This window comes from Melospiza melodia, chromosome W (assembly GCF_035770615.1).
Source record: "Melospiza melodia melodia isolate bMelMel2 chromosome W, bMelMel2.pri, whole genome shotgun sequence".
Classification (NCBI taxonomy): Eukaryota; Metazoa; Chordata; class Aves; order Passeriformes; family Passerellidae; genus Melospiza; species Melospiza melodia.
The window spans coordinates 58,742,804-58,763,717 of record NC_086225.1 but is presented as its reverse complement, the minus strand read 5'-3'; the positions used below and the strand labels follow the sequence as shown (position 1 = coordinate 58,763,717).

The 20,914-nt window shown below is 48.0% G+C and overlaps 2 protein-coding genes across 2 annotated transcripts; both read left to right on the top strand.

Annotated features, from left to right (window-relative positions):
* The first annotated feature begins 1,704 nt into the window (after positions 1 to 1,704).
* On the top strand, positions 1,705 to 10,220 carry CPLX4 (complexin 4). The gene is made up of 3 exons (XM_063179500.1): positions 1,705 to 1,871; positions 3,677 to 3,764; positions 8,950 to 10,220. The coding sequence occupies exons 1-3, from the start codon at positions 1,705 to 1,707 to the stop codon at positions 9,175 to 9,177; spliced, it is 483 nt and encodes a 160-aa protein (XP_063035570.1). The 3' UTR covers positions 9,178 to 10,220.
* A 5,189-nt stretch (positions 10,221 to 15,409) lies between these two features.
* Positions 15,410 to 17,331, top strand: RAX (retina and anterior neural fold homeobox). Its single transcript, XM_063179514.1, is given in 4 exon segments — positions 15,410 to 15,597; positions 15,599 to 15,659; positions 15,764 to 16,027; positions 16,536 to 17,331. Coding segments are annotated over 4 exon segments (966 nt in total). The 3' UTR covers positions 16,989 to 17,331.
* The last annotated feature ends 3,583 nt before the right edge of the window (positions 17,332 to 20,914 follow it).

The following is a 20,914-nucleotide window of genomic DNA, read 5'->3' as shown; positions in this document are numbered from 1 at the left end:
GAGGGCAAGACCTCTTAGCAGTCTCTCCCCAAGCCAGTCCTCGCCTTTCTCAATCCTGTGAAAGCATCAGTTCTAGGCACAAAATTATGTTAGAAACATTTCTAGAGGGATCAAAGCCTACAGCAAAGTCAGGGAAGCTTCTGTTCAGTTCAGACCAACAGCACAAAGTTTAACAGGTACCACTTTCCATACACTTGGAGAAGACCCTTGAGACCTAACACTGGAAAAATCAGTGTTTACGAAGTTCCAGCTAGGAGAATTTTAAATAATGATGAAGTAGTTGTTACTTGGAATTCACAATTCTGAGTGATAGTTTCAAAAAGTGTTTCTTGTTTAGTCACTAATAATCCTGGATTTCAGAATGTCCTGTGGTGGTTTTTTTCTTGTTGTTTTGCTTTGAGGTTTTTTGGTTTGGTTTGGTTTTGGGGGTTTTTTTGGTGGCTTTTTTTCGTGATGTTTTGTTTTTGCTCTATTTTTTTAATAGTAATAGGTCTGCTTTAATTAGAAAGGCTGTAATATAGATTAAGGCATTAGGCAAATTGGAATCCTCCCATCTCTCAGTTCTCATCGAAATTATGAGACTGCTGGGAGAACCATTTAGATAATCAAAATTCCAGAATGTTGCATTAAGGCACGTGCAGTCATTGCAGTAGGATAAATGCTCAAAACCCAAACTCATGAACTTTGGAAACCTAGCAGGTGATTTTCTTTCTCAAAATAGACTATGACCTAGGTAGCAGATCCTGGAAATCTTCACCTGAGTAGAGCTGGTGAGGGCAATGATGTGACTAAAGGTTAGGAAGATAAGGACCAACAGAAACAATCTAGACCCAAAAGGAATCCACACTGTTTTCTGGCATACAGATTCAGATTTATTCACCCTTCATCAGCAGTTAGGATTACAAACAGCAGGTGCTTTATGCAGCACCAAAGCAGAGGTCTAGAGACAGCCTGGGGAAGAACAGACAGAAACCCAGAAGGAAGTACACTAGGAAGATCTGACTTGCTTTCTTTGGGGTTACTTTCTTGAAATAAAGCAAACATAACAGTGATGCCTCATTCATCTGCAAGATAAACCAACCATAGGAAGAGGGGCTGAAGAAAAACCACACAAAATATTTCTGTCCAGTGGGATAAAATATTAATGGATAAAAAGAATAAGGGGTTTGGCTTAGTGAAGAATTCAAGTTTTCAAATCTCAGATCTGAGGGCTTTCAGCTCAGTAGCCTGAATTTTGCTGTTTTCTTATGGCTATTGAGTCAAGCAGGTTTTAAATTCAGATCCAGGGAATGTTGTGATCTCTGTGAAAGTGAGAGCAAACTTCAAGACTGAAGATGTCAAAATGCTATTGCACACTACAATTGATTTTTGTGTGTGTGTGTGTACAATTAGCTTAAAGTATTAATGGAAAAAGTAGGTAGTTGCATCTAATGATTTTTTTGGAGTAATCTGAACCATCTGCCTCTATATATTAAGGAGTTCTTTCTTTAATCCAGATTATGGCTGACAAACTGGTTTTGGCATTCACGTTTCACTAGCACTGTGCCCTTGAAGAGCTGATGTGGCTGTAGAAACTCTCTCGCTTACAACTGTTGTGTTTGAAAACATTTTCTGTTTGGCTTTCTTGGAGTTGTTTTCTTATAGCTCCTTTTTTTTCTTTTTTTTTTTTTTTTTTTTTTCTTTTTTTCTCCTTTTTTTGAGAAGATGGCCTTTCTAATGAAAAGTATGTTGAGCAACCAGGTAAAGAATTTGGGACTTGGAGGTGGAGGGGACGAAAGCAAAGAAGAAAGCACCCCTTCTGATCCAGCAGCAGCTGCAGGAATGACCAGAGAGGAGTATGAGGAATATCAAAAGCAAATGGTTGAGGAGAAGTGAGTACCTGTTCCCTTATTATGAGTATGGGGCTGATTCTTGGTAACTTTGTGCACAAAAAAATAACCCAAGAAAAAGCCAAACATGCTGCTCTTCAATATTTTTTTTAAAGTAGATGAATCTTTGCTAGAAAGACTTTCCAAAATAAAAGTTCCCCAGCTGGAAATGGTAAAATATTACATTTCCTCTTCCTGCCCCCCCTGTCCCCCATCTTGTAACTCTCTCCTATGCTTTCCTGCTCCCTCCACAGCTTGATATGCTGGACTCGTTCCTAGGTGATGTTACTTTATCTAGAAACATTTTCCAAGATGCTTGTAGTGCAGGATTTAATTCTCTAATGTATATGATTTGTTCTAGAACTCCACGTGGAGTACACTTTCAATATGTAATATTTCATTGTCCACATTTATTATGGCAGACCAGAAAAAGTACCGAGTGCTCATTTATCTTGAGCAAAGGTTTAAGATGGTTTATTTTTTTTTCTAAAATCTACTAAATAAAGCAGAACTTTAAAACTTTAAAATTAAGTCTCAATTTTGTCTGTAAAGACAATCTTTATCAATTGCTGTGTTTATGAAAACAAGTAAAATGGAAGACTTGGCGTGTGTAGGGGTTCAAAGCATGCATAATTATAAATAAAACGATTGACTTTTAAATCTCAAATGCATCTGTTCCTCTAATGGTCAATTACATAATGGTTGTGTAAATCCTTCTTGTAAGATGATTATAGGTGCCAGGTTAATGACTGATGGAATTTGAGGTATCCAGGTCTGTATTTAGCATCAGACATTTCAATCAGGAAGCCCTGAAGAGGTCTCCTTTGGTCTGGAAAAAAAGTACAGAATGTTTTGCTCTGCCTTTTGTCAAGTGATATCTAAAAGAGAAATGACCACCTGCTGGCAGGAAGCTGCTTTAGGGAGACTGAGAAGAAGCACAGGATTCCTGGGACAGGGAAATGCCTGGGAAAAGAATTACTTGTGTACTGTTTTAAGCGAGGCATGTGTCCTATCCCTGCTGAACTGTACTGAGGAAGCCGGGCAGGAATACCCCCACAGGACAGTTAGAAACCGAGAGAAAAGATCATCTCTGGATGAGGTGTGGTGCTGTGTCAGAAGGCTCTGACATGGGCAGAGCATGCTCCTGTTCCAAGGCCCCACGGATTTTGCCCAGTGCTCAGCTGTGCAGGAGTGGAGACCAGAAGGGTAAATATGCCCTGCTGAACTTGTGCTCAGGCAGTTTAGAACCAGTAACCAACCAGGCTTTGGGAACTTCTCAGATTTTACATTTGTTTGTGGGGGTTTTGTTCTTAGAGGGAGAGAAATCCAAATGCTCATTTTGGAAGCAGAGGAAAAGTAGTATTTCATTTTGGAAGTAGCTTTTACATGCCAGAATACCTATATTGAAATATGTTACCAAAAATCTTTGAGGAGACACATTTTGCAAATAAATGCATATGTAATCCAAAATAAAAAATGGTGCAGACCAGTTCTTAAATCTAAGGAAAACATTTTATAAAATCACAGATTAAGTCAGTGCTCTTCCATACAGGGAAGCTTCAGAATTCATTGCTCTTATGAAACAAATAATGCACAAAGAAAGACGAGGAAAATTCACAGTAACAGAAGCACAGGAAGTGTGGCCCTTTGGCATCACTTTATTGCTATTGCTCCCTTTTTGCCTTTGGACAAGTTACTTATCTTGGGGAATAACTCCCATGTGCAGCTTTTTGCAGCCAAGCAACTGGTTTAGTTCAAAAGATTGTTTTTATTAGCATCTTGAGGGAACATTTTTTTCTGATTTCCAGGATGGAAAGAGATGCAGCATTTGCACAGAAAAAAGCAGAGCGAGCTGTTCTGAGGGTTCACCTGAGAGAAAAGTACAGACTGCCCAAGGTAAGCCTGTAGCTCATGAGCTCTTCTAGTCCAGAGGCCAAATTTCAACCAATTTTAAACTGCCCATTCTTTTTTCTTTAGTGATCTTGGCACTGTCAAATATTTTCAGGAAAACCAAAATATTGAAAGTAAAAGCTTCAAGCAACATATTTCAAATAATTTTTTAATTATTGTGTAATTTTGTAGGCTTCTGCCATGGGGAACAGTGAGGTAATACAGGACAGAGTACTCTTTCCAGGGGTTTGGATCACACATTTGCTCTGATCTGTCACTACTGGGAAGATGTTGGCATATTTCATTTATACCCCTCAAGGATATGTGCTTCTTAGAAATTTGAAAGTTTATTTGTATTACTCACCTGCCAGCTCTGAGTCATTACCACTCATTTTCTGATCAGTACTTTCCCATGCTTTTTGATTAATTAAAATGGAGAAAGGTAAAGAATCTCTCTCCTGTAAATTTAGCTGCTAAAAAATGTAAAAAATCCAAACCAGTCATTTAGGGACTCATCATACACAGAAAGAAACCAGCACCTGTAGCCTCATCTAGCCAAACTTTTAAATAAGCATTCAAAGTGGAGTTGGGTCACCTCCCGGTGGCTGTGTGGCTTCCAGAGGGAAGACAGGTGACATCTGAACTCAGGTAAGATGTATTCCACCCCTAAGAGCCTGGTTCCTCTGGTGCTGTAGCTGGGCAACATACCCTGAGGGTGAGTTTAATTACAGAAAGATTAATTATGCAAAAAAATTAAGTCCAAGATTTTAAGTGATTGATTGGATTGGAGGCCTAAGTCTCTAAACACCAGCATTTTAATTAGCAGCTGAGGAGTAAAATATCATTAGGCCTTGCTTTCCTTTTGGAGGCATGGGCTGCCAGAGCTTGCAGCTGCAAGAGGGGCTGCTTTGGAAAGCTCCAGGATACTCGAGTGTCCAGCTCTCAGCTAAACACCAGTGGAGCTGGGTGTCTCTGGTTTTCAAATTCTCCCCCTAGCAGTGCTTTTTGCAGCTGGAGATGGTGTCCAGGCACCAGCCCCCTTGGCTGAGCACTCAGAGACACTGGAGTCTGCAGGGGTGCTCTGACCCATCTCCAGGAGGATCTTTGCTTTGGCATGTACCAAGTACTCTCTGGGGCCATATTTCAGTAATAACAGTAGAATATTTGTCTCCAAGGTAGGAGAGTAGCTCTAAGCCAGAAAGCAATATTGCAGGACACGTTTTCCTGCATTTGTTTCTCCCTATATAGCATTTCTTGGTTTTCATCAGCCCTTATGAAAACATGTTATAGCAGGAAGAAAATGAAACTTCTACATGCATGCTAATGTGTCCCTGTAAAACAATTCAGTGCTGTAACACAACACACTGGCAGCAAATGCTCTCAGGCTTGTGATAATGCACTAAATATTTTGGAAGTTGAAAGTAATTTCAGGTAGCCTAGTATGGTCTAGAAACACTGAATATCACCAGTATCAATCACTAGCAAGCATTTTAAGTAAAAGCATGAAATTCAGGACTAAGCAGGGCCCCCCTTTGCCATGTAAAATCTAAAGCTCCATGCTATCTGGGCCAGATTTGTAAGAGAAAGTAGACCCTTAATGAACCTAATCCTATTAACAGAGTTGTCAACTTAGGTTTGTCATCAGAAAGATGTTTTTGGCCATGAGACACTGGATCTATGGACAACTTTTTCATCTTTGGTGTATTCAGTGCCTCACATATATATAAAACATTTTTAAAACTATATAATCATAGACATTAGTATTTTAACAATAATTTTTTTTTAAACTCACCAAACTCTCTTATCCACTTGCTGCCTTTTTCCTGAGCCGGGATTCAGGAATCAATTAATTTCTGCAAGGTCTAAACACAGGGGCATGAGCTGATGGTGAGCTGTGGAAAGAGGAGTCCCAAGGCAGGGGCCAGTAGGGAGCAGCCCCACTCCCCAGCTCTGTGCTCCAGGCTGTGGTCTCTGGCTTCTCTGAGGGTGTTCCTGGGCAGGAAAGCTGCTGGTTCCAACATCTGGCTCCCTGTAGCTACTTGCAAGGGACTTGCAGCCCTTCAATTGCAAAAGGATGGTGTTGCTGCTGTATTGCTAATTTAAGTCCACCTGCAGGTCAAGGCAAGGTGAACTCTGATTTTGGATGTTACTGGTGCATGACAGGTGATGAATCCCAGGATAAGGTCTGGAGTCAGCTACCTAAGGACCTCTGCACATAACCATAGGCAAATGTTACGGCAGGATAAGTCAGGCACAAGGAAAGCAGTACATCACATAGGGATGCTGGAAAAGAGTTTGGCTCCCTTGTGGATGAGTCTGTGAGCTTTGATCTTTTTGGTTTACAATCAGACTTCATATAAGCAGCGTTGAACCAGCATTTGGTCTTCTTTGCTCCTTAAGTTGCACAGAAGACTTTAACATCGTTGTTCAGAGAAACGAAAGTGCCATTAAACAAACAATACCAAACTTTGATTGCTCTTCTTGCCTCGTGGAGGGCCTTGACAAAACTTTCAGCGACAGAAGCTGCCTCCCCGAGGGACATGGCTGCTCCTGTGGGCACAGACTGTGTCTCCCCTGAGGGACATTGCTTTTCCTGCCCAGGGGACATGGAACTGTCTAATGTTGAACTGTATCCTTTACTTGTGGGAGCCAGAGAAGTAATTTCCCCTGTGGTGGTCAGATGGTGACCATGTCCTGCTTGCACTATCTTAATCCTTCTCACATTCACATTTTTTCTCATTTCTGTACACACTTAGTGCTACAAAATAAAGTTGGTATGCTTGAACTGGACCCTTGCACCTTAATTTGGGCAGAGGGCTTTAGTGTCAAACTGTAACAAAGCAGGTATTTAGGCAGTTTTCTGCTCACACCTACCTGTGTATCGTTGTATATGTAAAGAGCTCTCTTGCATCTATAGCAAAACAGATCTGGGACTGGCTACATCAGAGGCATAATCAGGGTCAAAAAATATTACCGTGCACTCAGACTCCACCGCCAATGCTGCTGAATTGTCAGAATAATGTCTGACCCAGTTTTGGCCTGGGCACTCTCCCAGGCCGTTCCCACGGCCAGTTTGGGAGCTGGGACAGGCGTTCCCAATGGCAGTTAGATGGGACCACCCTGTTTGGGAGGGCAGCAGAGTTCAATAGCATCCCCGTGGGTTTTCCCAGGCCAGCTGGCCTTGGGGCAAGAGACCAGCGCCAGGCACATTTAATTTAGTGAAATAGACATTGGTTCTGTGTTCGCTTTTCCATTTCAAATCCAAGTAAACAGGAATCAAATGCTCAAATGTTGGAAGGAAGCGAAGAGGCCGTACGTGCATCATGTGCTTCTTTGTTTCTTGTTGAGCAGCCCCACCCTGTTGAAGCTCATTTTAGGCCCATTGAAGCTAAATGCCAAGTGGGTAGAGGCAGGTGGCTTGGGCAGAATTGTACTGCTTTAGACGATATCTCAGTATATTTGTTTTTGGTGAGAGAACACTTTGAAGCCCCAAACTGTTGCACATCACGTCCCAGACTTCCATAGGACAGTGGGCTTTGGTGCAAGAACATGCCAGACAATTGTTCACATTGACAAAGATGTGAATCACTACAGCAGTGTTCAGTGATGATGCCTTAAGTTGGAAATAATTCTAAAGGAGAGAACATGTGTGATTGTCTGTTTAGGGACAATTGTTCAGTAATTAACATTTTTTTATCATCCTCTACTGCTGCTGGTGAGGATTTCAAAAGGGCTAACTCCTCTGATAGTTGCTGAATAAAAGCTTAAAACCATTTTTCCTGCTACACAATTAATAAAAAATACCTCTTCTGTTCAGGAGCTTGTTTCTAGCTCCCACAGATCTGACTCCAGCAACCCTTATCAAAAAGGTGAGGAGATATCCTCACCCATTTTATCCACATAGCAGTAACAATCCTGCTAGAGCTCCCTACAGTTTCACAGGAGATATGGGGGGAAATCAGATTAAAGGGAAGTACGGTCATTGCAAACAGAAAGCGTGGAAATATGGAACCATAAATAGTGGTTATGCAGCTGACCACCCCCAGCCTGCCTGTCCTTGCTGTGGCCTGCAACAACGCAGACATTGCTCATGTATGTTCTTGCATTCATTTGTCCTTTCATTCATGCAAAACCCAGACCCCTCACTCTAAAAAACACCTCCTGCTGACAGCATTGCTGCTTATTCATATCAGGCCTTTGCTGCTGTCATGGTTAATTTTGGAGATGTAATGAGGCATTAATGCTTATCTTTGATGTGTGAACTGTGTCGAAATATCCTGTTCTTCTGAGCTGTGGATCCATCAGAATCCACCAGAAAATGTGAACAAAATCACCATTGTTTGAAAAATTGACATAATCCCACTGATGGAGTGTTTCAGTGGGCAGGCAGGAAGCAAGTGTGTGTAGTGCTTACTGCATCTCAGCCCTTTTAATTGCTTAACTAGTTTCTTCTCCCGTCTCCTTTTGCTTTCTCAGACTCACAACCAACCTCCCTTCTCTCTTTTGTTGTCCAAGTCCTCCTATTACCCCACTTGCCAGCGCTGCAACACTGATTATGTGCCAGGCAGCCCCTGCTCCTCATCACAACTCAGAGAGGCCAACCAAAGACCTAGACTGAGTTCAGACATGGTTTGGGAAGGTGGGGGGCCCTTTTTCTAGTGATTCATTCTGAAGTTTAATGCATCTTTCTTCCAGAAGGCTTCAGTTTAGTGCTGACACCTAAAACTCCCCCCACCTACCCCACCCAACAACTGAATAAGGAAATGGTACCTCAGCTCTTCTAAAGCCCTTGTTTCATTGAGCAGAACCTGACAGGCACAGCACAGCAGCTGATAGGCTCACTAGTGTCCTGCAGCATGGTTTTGGGGGCTACAAATAACTTGGAATGGAATCCCTGCACCATCAGCATGGCAAAGGTTTCTAAAATGGCAAGTGACACTGAGGGCTTCAGTTTTGACAGTGCTGAAGCCCCTCAAAGAAATATAATTGGCATTGCCCAAAAAATCTTAGAACTTTCGTGGAGGCTTATTGAGGCCGGGAATTCACAAGTTGCACACAAAAAATTGACTGAAAAATCTGTACACGTTTCGGTTCTCCCTAAAAACCTAAAAAAGAACAAAACAAGAGGCTCACTGGTAGATCCTGGGAGAGCAGAAATAATCTCATCTGCTGGTTTTGTTCCCTGCTTTAGAGTGAATTGGATGAGAATCAAATACAGATGGCTGGAGATGATGTGGGATTGCCAGAAGACCTTCAGAAGATGGTGGCAGAAGATCAGGAGGAGGAAGAAGACAAGGACTCTATCCTGGGCCAGCTGCAGAACATCCAGAATATGGACATGGATGCCATCAAAGAGAAGGCACAAGCCACCTTCACTGAGATGAAACAGGCAGCTGAGCAGAAATGTTCCATGATGTAGAAGAGCCACCACTGCCCAAAGGCTGTAACTTCAGTCTTGTGTTGCTGGGGATGCAGAGGGAGAGCAGGCAGAGGGAAGCCCTTAGCTCTAGAGCATTCAATGTAAATATAGAAAAGTGATGAGAGAGAGACTTAAAACCCTGAGGGGAGAGTAAAATTTTACCTGCTGGGACTGCCTAGAACAAAGTTAGAATTGATCCTCAGTTTTTAACATAACTTTTTCCCCCATGGAAAAAATGGCTTTAAAACAATTAATATTGGAAAACAAATGTGCCTTTTTCCATTTTTTCCACATGACTGAAATGCTATTAAATGTGTATGTTTGAACAAAATCGTACTTCTGATACATCACATAGAGGTAACCACTCATTTAATCCTGCTTTCAGAAATAAACATACATATTTCCTATAAGAACATGTCTGTTTCAAGCATCTTGAGGCAAACACAGCGCTCAGATATTGACATTTGCTGCAAAACCTTGATTTTTAGAATCCTCTCAGTATTAAGTGTAGCAAAAGGCAAAAAGTGAAGCATGTAACTCAACAGCTTGGGCCAAAACTGTTGTCATATACACTGAGTGGGGGCTTGGAGGAAATAAGGCTTGGTGGCTCTCAGTGAGCTCTGCTCTGGGGCAATGCAGGCTTCTCCAGTCTGCTTTCACTCCCCAGCCTCTCAAAGCACTTCAAACACCAAGGGACAGCAGTGGCTCTCTGCTTGTCTGCTCTCTGTGCCAAATTCTGGGGCTGGCGGTGCCGGCGCAGGGCCAAAAGCAGCTCCCCACACTGGTTCTGGGAGTTGTCTCCAACGAAGGCTAAATGTGGAAGGTTATGCCAGGGTGGGGCACCTAAACCTAAGGAAAGCCATAGTTCTCACTAATGTTAAATCTGCCTGTGCCTAGGGGACATGCAGGCTGCTACTCCCAAGGAATTCTAGAAAATTAATGGCTTTGTAAGTTCTCCAAGAGCTAGCCTGGAAATTAAATTTGGAAATTAATACATGTAGCACCTTCCTACAGGTTTATAAGTCTCTTTCTCTCTCTCTCTCTTTCTGCCTCTAGCCAATCAAGTAAAAATAATAATTTTAAATTAACAAATTCACTAAGTATGATTTACCTCCTTTCTTTCTCTTTTCCTTCTTTCCTTGCTTGCTTCCTTCCTCTTCTCTCTGTCTTTTCTCTCTCCCCTCCCCTCCCCTTGCTTGAAAACCTGTTATCCATTTTCTTCCCCACTGTAGCATTAAGAAAATACGCTTTTTTTTTCTTGCTCATTTCCTTCTTACCTAGGAAACGCAGAGTTTACAAGTTCTGACCTTCCTTGCTCTTTCCAGAGGATGTTCTAGTGCATTAAACGGCTCTCATCCAACAAGTAATTTCTTTAGTGGACAGAACCTATCTCCAGCAGGTCCCTCAAGCATCAGAGCTATTTTGCCGAAAACCACCAAGACTTCAGATCTGATTTCTTCCTCTTGGGATTCTGCTCTCACACGGCCCCACAGCATCAAATTATCTATGTGGAAAGACGAGTGGGGTATTTTAGGAGGTCTTTATGTAAAGATAAAGTATATAAAATAGTCACCAGCTCAGCTCAACCAGCCTGAGGTTTGTGAGGCTCAATGCATTTCTCTCTGCACTGGTATAAATCTGGGGGCTCTCTCCACACTGTTGTGTTGCTTTACAGACTGAATTGTCCTATCTATGAAACACCACAATAAACAAGCCTAAGGATTTTGACCTTTGAATTAAAATGTGCTTGGGACATCCCAAAAATCTTACCGAAAGCATCTGGTGCTTTAAAGGACCTAATTAAATTTGTCAGCAGATATATGATCAGCATTTTCACAGTTTAAAGGGTCAGAGAAGAAAGTACAGTCAGAATCACCAAACAAATGATTAATGAGATTCCAAAAAAAGTGTCAGGGCTGGCAGAGACAAGTGGGACTGGGAGGTGGCTTGGGACTGGCACAGGATGGGCGCCCAGCCCACTGAAGTGCTGCTGGTGCAGGAGTGAGCTGCCTTAGGCAGCACTGTTAGACCAGAGCTCCCACATTTAGCCTGGAGTGGCAGGGCCGGGGCAGGGCGGGCAAATCTGCGCTGCCCTCAGCAGGAGCCTGATCTCCAGCTCGCTGGAGGTGACTGCCTGCTCCTGGCAGCGCCTGCAGGGCTCATCCCCCCGGCACCGGCTGTTCCCAGCTCCAGCCGCTAGGCACAGGCCTGGGGCGGCACACGAGTACATGCAGGAGGTGGTGAGGCCACCCCAGGTACGGGCAGCCCTCAAGGGGCTCAGCCCGGGGGACAGGGCACAGGGCAGCCGCTGCATGTGCTGGTATGCGAGTCCGGGAATGCTTGTGTTCACATCTGTGCACAAATGCTGGTGTACGCGTGTGCACGCAGCTACGCACGTGGGAGAATGGACAGGGACATGTCTGTGTGTCCGTGCATCTCTGTCAGGAACAGATTAAAGGGCTAGGTCACATGGCAGCTACTGCTGGACCGACCCTACCTGGGATTTGGGTTCTTAGAGTTAATAGGATCGCTGGAGCTCAAGGCCGTCATCCCATCAAGATAAATGTCTCTAGTGCCCACTCTTAAGCAATCAGAATTCAATTAGGCTAATTGGAAAACAAGTAAAGAAGGATTGTGTTAATATAGCCTTATAGCATGAACCTCCCCTCCCTCCCAAACGCCAGCACCCTCGCACCCAGCCCACGGTGCCCCCACCAGAAAGGGCTGCCTGGCTCCCAGAGCCCATTCTACACCCACAGCCTGCACAGACAGCAGGACAAGATCTCTGTGCAACTCCTGGGTGCCAGACAGGATTCTCGGAGGTGAGAAAACACAGCTGATTCTCCTGGGCAGATCAAGCAAAGTCTCATCAGAAAAACAACGAAAGTGTGAGCAATACAGTGACAGGAGGAGACAATTTCCTCGTGCATTATGCTTCCAAGAAGATTCTGAAACTGCGCCCCTAGGAATTTTTGGGGAGGAAAAATTCCTTTTTTTGGGTTGTTTTTATCAATCTGCTGGATGATACAGAGCATGCAAACTGCAGGAGGGTACAGGTTCACTCTAGGTGAATATTTCCTCCTTTGCCTTGCTTCCCTGCTATTGATTTGCAGTCTAACCTTGGAAGCCCCATTTATTTTTCAGGGAGGTTCCCCCCTGCTGCACATCTTTGGTCTGGAGAGTGATGTCTCTCCTGTAGTGTGACTTCAAATCTCTGCTCTGCAAGGCAGTAATTATTTCACCTGGACATTAAAAAAAAAGGCAGGAGAAAAGGAAGGAGGAACCTGTGGCATTTTATGGTGCTGATTTCATTGCATGAAGCCACATCCCATGCATATGTCTCAACAGTGACTACAGGATGAAAATTACTTCCCTTTACTCTTCGCTGTACACGTGGAAGGACGTACAGCAGACAGCTGCACTTCTCCATCTTGAGAACCTCTGTTACTCTCCAAGCATAACTTCAGCAGAAATTTTAATAAAGCATTGCAAAAAAATAAAAAAGGTGATCAAATGGGGATACCCCTTGGAAAGGCAAGTAACAAATGCTGCCTGTTTCATCCCCTAACGAATACTCTCAAATTTGATTCTGGTTGCCCCCACAAGTTCCCAAAGGTCAATAGTCTTTGTAAAGCTGGGAGGTACCACAGGATCCCTTTCTGAGGCTTCATACTAATACAATACAGATCCCAGAGGGCTGCAAGCGATTCAACTGACAGCCGGGACATCAGACCCAAAGGGAAAAGTTCAGTTACCATCCTTTGCCTATCTAAACCCTCTGTGCAATCAGAGGAACCATTAGACTTCTTCCCTCCCTGGAGCACTGTAATGCCTCATGCGTGTCACACAGTCTGTGCCTGAAGCATGGCAAGAGAGAAAAGACAGATCTAAAGCTGGAAGAGTCAGAGTTCTCTCTGCTCTGCTACACGGTTATGGGGTTTTTTTCAGGTATTTTTTCAAATTGGGATAAAGGGAGTGGCTTCCTCTTTCAACAATCCCACTCGCCTGCCAGAAGGATGCTACAGTGACAAATGTAGCTCCACATGGAAAACGCAAGTGGAATATTCTACTGCTGAGCAAAGAGGAGCCTTCTCTGTCAGGGAGGAAGGTCTCTTGTGTTCTGTGTGGGACTCGAGCACCGTGCTCCAGGGCTGGAAAGCTTTTTTTCTGCCTCATATTGTAATTAACAGCAAAAAACCCGAGTATTGACTCTAACGGACAACTTTGACAGGTACCCCAAAAGCAACATCTTTACCCTTTATGGCACTGACTAAAGGGGTTTTTGCTCCTTCATCTTGCATTCCTATCTTTCCTGACTATAACAAGCAAAACTGATTCCTAATTTTGCCCAGGACTTCTGGAGGGACAGGTGTGTTTTGTGCTGATTTTGAGCGCTGTAAACCCCCAGCTTCAAATTAGAAGAAATTAGGGACATTGCACAGTTCATTCATCTTCACTAATAGAGTTCCTGGGAAACACACATGTAGATTAAAGAAACACAATGGCCCCTCGCTGATTGCTTTGAGTACCCTCCAATGTCCCTACAATGGTATTGACTGGCTCTTTATAGTGTCCACAAAAGCCACACTAACCTTTTCTTGTCTCTTCTGTTGGCCTCTTCCCTCCGTGCGAACGGAGGTCTGAGTTCTTTCGGCCTCAAACCAACCCCCAAGCAGTCAGTGGTGAACTGAGGCAAACCTCACCTGAAGCTAGGAAAAGCCGTGCACTCCTAAAAGAAACCTGCTTTGGGACAGCAGAACATAAACTTGCAAAAGGTGTGGACGCTGGCAGAAGCAAGCACTGCCAACCTTTGAAGTGATTCCTCTGAAAAAATCTACATGATATGGAGCCTGATGGGGAAGAAGGGGAATAAAAAAATGCAGATTTATTGAGAGAGGTCATATTTATTAGACTAGCTAATATATCTGGAAGAACAAGCAGTAGCAGTGGTGCTTTTCTTCCACATTCACGCTTCTCAGGCTTCAAATGGAAGCATCCTAAAGCTAAGTGTAGACTGAAAATCACTCTGGATGTTACTGCGTTTGTCACATAAACAAGCTGGGACAAAAGGTAACTGGGAACTGTTGGTGTGAAAATGACAGAAAGACAAAAACAGGGAAAATATCGATGCAGGATACGTGATGCTGTTATCTTGTTGGTTCTGTGGAAGGTCCACGTCTTCCACCAAGTCAAGTACAAAGAGAAATGTGTGGGATTCGGGTCCCTGCCTCACCTCCAAAAACATTCTGTTCATCCCCCATGAAGCTGTGCCCTGCCTGCTACCGCTCCCAGCCCCACTCGCATCGTGGAGTACAGGGTCACCGAATCAGCTCTTCTCACAGGCTCTGTCCTACAGCAGCATACTTGAAAACTTCCTCGCAAATATTGCTTAGAGCTTCCTTGGGTTTGTGAAGTCCGAAAGGCTGAGCCCACCTCCTGCGTCCATCCTGCCCGGAAGCACCCGGTCTGTGAAATGCCTTTGGAGGCAATCGGGCGCAGGGCGAGTGTCCCGCAGAGCACCAGCGCAGCGGCTTTTACCCCAGAGCCCCCGACTCGGGCCGGGGCCGCGGATCGTCCCGCAGGGCAGCGTTCGAGCGGCCGCCGTGAAACCGGCGCCCCTACAGACCGTCCGGGAGGGACCTGGGCTGAGGCCGTCGGACAAGAGAAACGCGGCGAGGCTCCGAGAGCCGCCGAACCCGCTGTCCTCCGGCCCGGCTCCTCCGGGCTCCCGCCCCTTCCCGTCCCGCTCGCCGAGTCCCCTTTACCGCGCCCCCGGCAGCGGCTTGCCGCGGCTCCCGCCGTCCCGGCGCTGTCCCCCCGTGCCCGGCGCGCCTCTCGCCGCCCGTCCCACCGCGGTTTCCGAGAGCGCTGCCCCGGCCCCGGGGCTCCGACCGCGGCGCTCCCCCGGGCCAGCCCCCGGCTGCAGGGGGGCCGCCCCGCTCCGCCTCGGGGGCCCCGGATGGCATCGCCCGGCGCCGTCTGGGGCCGGGGCCGGGGCCAGGGCCGGCGGGGAGGGGCGGGGCGGCCGGCGGGGGCCGGGGGATGCCCTGCCTCCCCCTCCGTGCCGAAGAGGTGCGGGGGCCTCGCCTTCCCTCTCGCTTACCGCCCCTTGGCACTCCTCCCCCGCCCCAAGGAGGCCAGCCCGCCGGCGACACCGTGCCAGACTTGCCCGCGCCGCCCTGAGGCCGGGTGAGACCGCAGCGGCGCGGCGGAGCCCTGGGCCGGCGGCCTCATGCACCCGCCCGGCGCCCCGCTCGCCATGGCCGAGGGCGCCTTCTCGCTGGCCGCCCCGGCGGCGCGGAGCCCCGGCGGAAACCCGTCGAGGCTTCACAGCATCGAGGCTATCCTGGGGTTCACCAAGGAAGACGGGCTGCTGGGCGCCTTCCCGCCCGACGGCAGCGCCAAGGAGGCGGACCGGCGCGGGCCCCGGCACTGCCTGCCCAAGATGCCCGGAGAGCAGCCGCCGGCCGAGCCCCAGGGCCGCGCTGAGCGCTTCCAAGGTGAGCGCTGTGGACGAGCGCAGGGTGCCGGGGGGCGGACGGGTGGGCGCCGCTCCCCCGCGCCCCCAGGCAAGCCCCGCGGGGAGATCCCGTCGGTGACCCCCCGTCTTCCCCTCGCAGAGCCGTACTGTCCCGGCAGCGCCAGCCCCGAGCTGCCCGCTGGCAGCAGCGGCGAGGGGAAGCCGTCGGAAGAGGAACAGCCCAAGAAGAAACACCGGCGAAACCGCACCACCTTCACCACGTACCAGCTTCACGAGTTGGAGCGTGCCTTTGAGAAGTCCCATTACCCCGACGTGTACAGCCGCGAGGAGCTGGCCATGAAGGTCAATCTGCCCGAAGTCCGCGTCCAGGTAACGCCCGGCCCGGCTCCCCGCCACGGCCCGGCCCGACGCGCCTGGGCGGGCGCAGCCCCGCGGTCCCGGCGGCCGGAGCAGCCCGGGTGCGGCCGCGGGCCCGTGAGCGCAGCGGGGCCCCGCCGGAGCGCTGGGCAGGGCTGCCGCACGGCCGCGACCCGGCCCGGCCGGCGGGACAGCGCGGGGCTCGGGGCAGAGCTGCGTCCTGCAGCCGCCTCGTCGGTGCTGCTGCCGCCCTTTGAGCGGCGTGTCCCGGCCCGGGGCCGCTGAATCTGCTGTGTGCCACGGCAGTGGCGGGCGGATGGGCGGGCCCGCTCCACTGCGGGACTGCTCTCCACCGAGCGCGGGGCTGTGGGTCGTGGAAGAACGCCCGAGCCCCCCAAATTCCCTTTTGCCCCAGCTCGGCAAAGTGCGTTTCCCTCACTCTGTTTTGCATGCACCGCTGCAGCCAGAGGTGAGCCTCTTTCTGCTGCCTGGGGCCTGGCTGATACAGCTCTGCTTGCAGGTTTGGTTTCAGAACAGAAGGGCTAAGTGGAGGCGGCAGGAGAAATTGGAGGTGACCTCCATGAAGCTGCAGGACTCGCCCATCCTCTCATTCAACCGCTCGCCGCAGGCAGCGCCCATGGGTCCTCTGAGCAGCAGCCTGCCCCTGGAGACGTGGCTCAGCCCGCCGGTGCCCAGCAGCACGGCCCTGCAGAGCCTGCCCGGCTTCGTGGCCTCGCCGCAGAGCCTGCCCGGCAGCTACACGCCACCGCCCTTCCTGAACTCTCCGGCGGTGACCCACGCGCTGCAGCCCCTGGGGGCCATGGGGCCGCCGCCGCCTTATCAGTGTGGGGCCACCTTTGTGGACAAGTTCCCTTTGGATGAGGCAGACCCGCGCAACACCAGCATTGCCGCCCTGCGGCTGAAGGCCAAGGAGCACATCCAGTCCATCGGCAAGCCCTGGCAGACAATCTGAACTCCCTCTCGGCACCTGGGAGAAAGCCATGGGGAAGGCGCATCCCAGAACGTCTGAAGGACATCCTTACCCTGCTTTGGCTGCCACGGATGGATGGCCAGGCACAGGAGGGCTGTCCCTTACACTCGCCTTTCCCCTACGCCTTGACTTGCTTTTGTATTTTGTGGTCCTTTTAGTTCCCTTTTCCACAACCCCTGAAGAGTTAGGGGCCTGATCATAGCTTAGGAAAAACAGTTTCTTTTGCTCTCCCTCCTTGGCTGGATGCTTTAGCTGCAATAAAAGCTACAGTAGGGCAAAGAGCTATGTAAGGTGGCTGGGAGCTCAGGACTGTTGTACCTGGGGAGGGGGTTCTACTTTTACACCATTAAATGGTACCATCTGCATGGAGGTTGTGTATCATGTTTCTGAACCCAAACGGGCATCTTGGGCTGGAGCCTCTGCTCCGTGTGATGTACAGAGGGGTGGGAGATGCCTGGCTGTGGGCTCTTCTCTGTCCTCCATCAACAGAACCCTGCCCAAGCTGCCTGTGGCATTGGGGCCTGCATCCCCGTGATGGAGAGTGTGCCCAGATGGGAGTGGGCAGGGGGGGCTTAGAGCCCTTGCAGTCCTCGGGGCAGGCACACTTCTCCCCCCATTGCCCTTGTGGAGCAGTGCCAGGCTCAGGTGGGCTCTGCAGGCCAGAGTCAGTGGCAGTGCTTGCCTCTGCAAAGAAGGGGAACGGCCGGACCCCCAGGGCTCCTGCCCCCTGCAGCCCAGCTGCCCACAGGGACACACAGACGGTCTCCGGTCGCGCACTGACACCCGGCTGGGGCCTGGCAGGCTCATCCTGCCCGCTCTGGCTGCCCAGCACAGCCCCTGGGGGCTGGCACAGAGCTGGGCCGTGCCCGCTCCCCTGCCCACCCAGCGCCCATCGCCAGGCTGCCCCAACTAAAACTGCGGCATCTTTATTTTTCATTATCTCCGTTACTGCCTGTAATGGGGCTGAGAAGCTGTAATGAAACACCCCTTCTCCTCTGCTGGGCATGGGGTGCTCTACACACTCGGGAGGTTGTGGCAATTAATGTTTCTCATTAGGGAAGAGAGAAGGATGCACAAGTGCCCTCATTGTGTCCTGGGGATGATTCAATGCAGACTGGGAGACCTCTCCTTTCACCATTTCCCACTCGTTGTGGCCAGACAAAGGCCGGCGTCTAATTATATTTTCACAATCTGTGCGTATCTTTTAAGAGTCCAGTCAGAAACAAGTATGTCAGCCTTGTTCAGCTTCACTTCAGAGAGCTTTTTAACCTCAGACAGCAGTTTCTAAACATCCCTTCATAGCTTTCTCCCCCATCTCCTCCATCTCCCCCATAGCAGCCGCCATCTATTGTATGGAGAGCTTCTTTTACAGATAATAGGAATGCATCTTGTTTTCAAACGCCTTTTCCTCTGTCCCCAGCCTCCCTGCAGATCCAACCTGCCTCTCTGGACCAGAGCACCAGTTCAGGACCCCCAGCTTCCCTGCCCTGAGCTGTGCTGGTCCAGGGCACGCAGGGAAGCCAAGTGGTTCCCCCTCAGTCTGGGGGGAATGAAGCCCTGCTGGGGGAGACTGTCCTGCTGCGCTCTGGACCTGACAGTTCTACTGTGTGTGCATTTGTGGTGGTGCCCACCCTTCCCTGCACACGTCTCTTTGCTTCCTTGGCACACAGAGGAAGCGCTGCCAGGAAAAGAACTGCCGTTGCTGTCAGGACAAGGCAGGTATTTTGCTAACTTCTAGTAAAGACACCTGAAGGAGAACAAAAATTGGATTGCTTCAGTTTTTAGGTCTTATTCTAGTGGTCCTTTCACAGGCAAGCTTTGCTTGCATCACCAGTTGCAAGAAGACATGGCATTTTTGGTGGCTGCAAGAGAAGAATTTCTCTTGGTGTGCTTGAGAAGTGCCTGCATAGCCTGGTTTGTGTCAGCAGGAGACACACACTAATGAGTGACTGCACAGGCTCTGCACACTCTTCCTTCTCAGGGCAGGAACAATCTCACTTGTCATTACTTGGCTACAGGCCAGCTGTGGCTCTGAAGCTGGAAACCCTCCTGCAGGTAAGCACATTAAATTGCTGCCCTAAAGTTCTCACCTGTCCTTATTGCTCATGGTTAATAAGCAACTCCCCAAGATTGCAATAGTGCTTTCCCATATTTTGGCACTACTACCCTCCCTTTCTCTTACCTATAGTTCTTCTGTATCCTGTAAAGCCGCTGGAAAGAAGCCCTCTAATTCCTGATCGGCTGTCAGCAGCGCTGATGCTTGGTTACTTGAGATAGTCAGAGACTGGCAGTAGATAAAACCACAATGACAGGGCAGCAGAAGGAGCAGCTGAAGATACCTGCTCACTTTTAATAAGGTCCTGATTCAGCACCTGCAAACAAATAAAGATTATGGCAAGATACGGTGGTTGTTCTTTTATTGGCATATTAAACCAGTCTTACACCTTGTACAGGTGAACCCTGTAAGTGGATCGACTTGGTCCATGTCTCTCAAGGAAAGCTGGGAGTTTATTGCTAAAATGAATATTTTACCAGCTACACAGAAGTGGGCAAATAAAGAGACAGAGGCATATGCAAACGCATCTTTCTTCTAGCCTGTCTAGTTTTCTGTGTTCCTACACTTTCTTTCAAATTGTCCCATTCCATTTTAAAAGCCCATTTGTTCATTTTGTTGTAAATATCTTCTCCTCCTTAATTGGGTGCTGAGTCTAATAATCCTGCCTCGGCTTGTTAACTGTACAATACCAGTCAGAGTTAATGACCCATTAGCGATTAATTCCTTAAACAGCATCTAATTGCTCACTGTAAAACCTTTTCTTAAAACTGGATTAAATCATCTAGATCCTTAACCACTTCTTTACTCTAACTTTGCTAAGGCTATTAGCATGGCCTTCTGAGTGGTCTGTTTCTTCTTTTGCTTAAACTGTATTAGCAACATAGTATTTTTAGTGTCCATACTTGACTTCTTTTCAACATCTGAAGGTGGAATAAGGAAGAATAACACAGAAAAAAGACTACCAGAGAATGAGTAATTATGAAGAAAATGCCATGATGGAATTTGTTCTCAAGAGTGTATTCTGGTCTCCCTTCCTTCTCTCTATCCCTGCTCAAAATCCTACCCATGTTCAAGAAAACCAGCAGATACCTGAGCTCTTTAATTTTGACTTGAGGTTCAGCTCATTGGCTTCCCGGCGGAGCAGGACTGTCTCTGTGCGCAGGAGGGACCCTCAGTCTCTGCGGGGTGGCTCGGAAGCTGTCATTCCCTCCGGAGCAGCAGGCTGGCTGCCGTGTGTGCTGCTGCCAGTGGAGCTCACAGCCCCTGTGACATGAAAACACACGTTGCTCAGCCATAGTTTGAATTTCTGGTAGTAGCTGCTGGCGTTGAGGGCAATACTGTTGCCTTCCTCTGCACAGAGAGTTGAACGATCTTGTTTCCATCTGCCCTGGCTATATCTGACAGGCATTTCAATTATGGACATTCAGTTTCTCACTATTGCAACATCTCAAGTAGCAGCTCTAAGCTCCTGGTTTCCTTTCCTCATCTCTAGGGACGTACTATGAACAGGCATTAATTCAAGTGCGTTCCCTTCAGCTACAGTGTTTTAGCTTCTCTCTTCTATGCAGGCAGCCGTCCTCCTTTGTCGCTGCTATAAACCTTGGGACTTCCCTCAGTAGTTTGTCAGCCACAGTGTACCCACCCGCAAAATTCTAGCATTGGAGAAAATAGTGGAACAAAAGAAAACCAAAAAACCCCAAACAAACAATGAAACAAAAACCCCCAAACAAACAAAAATCTAAAACTCCAAACAAACAACACCCCCCACAAAAAAAACCAAACAAACAAAACTAAACCAAAAAAAAAAAAACCAACAACCAACCAACAAAAAAACCCCAAAACCAAAAAACCA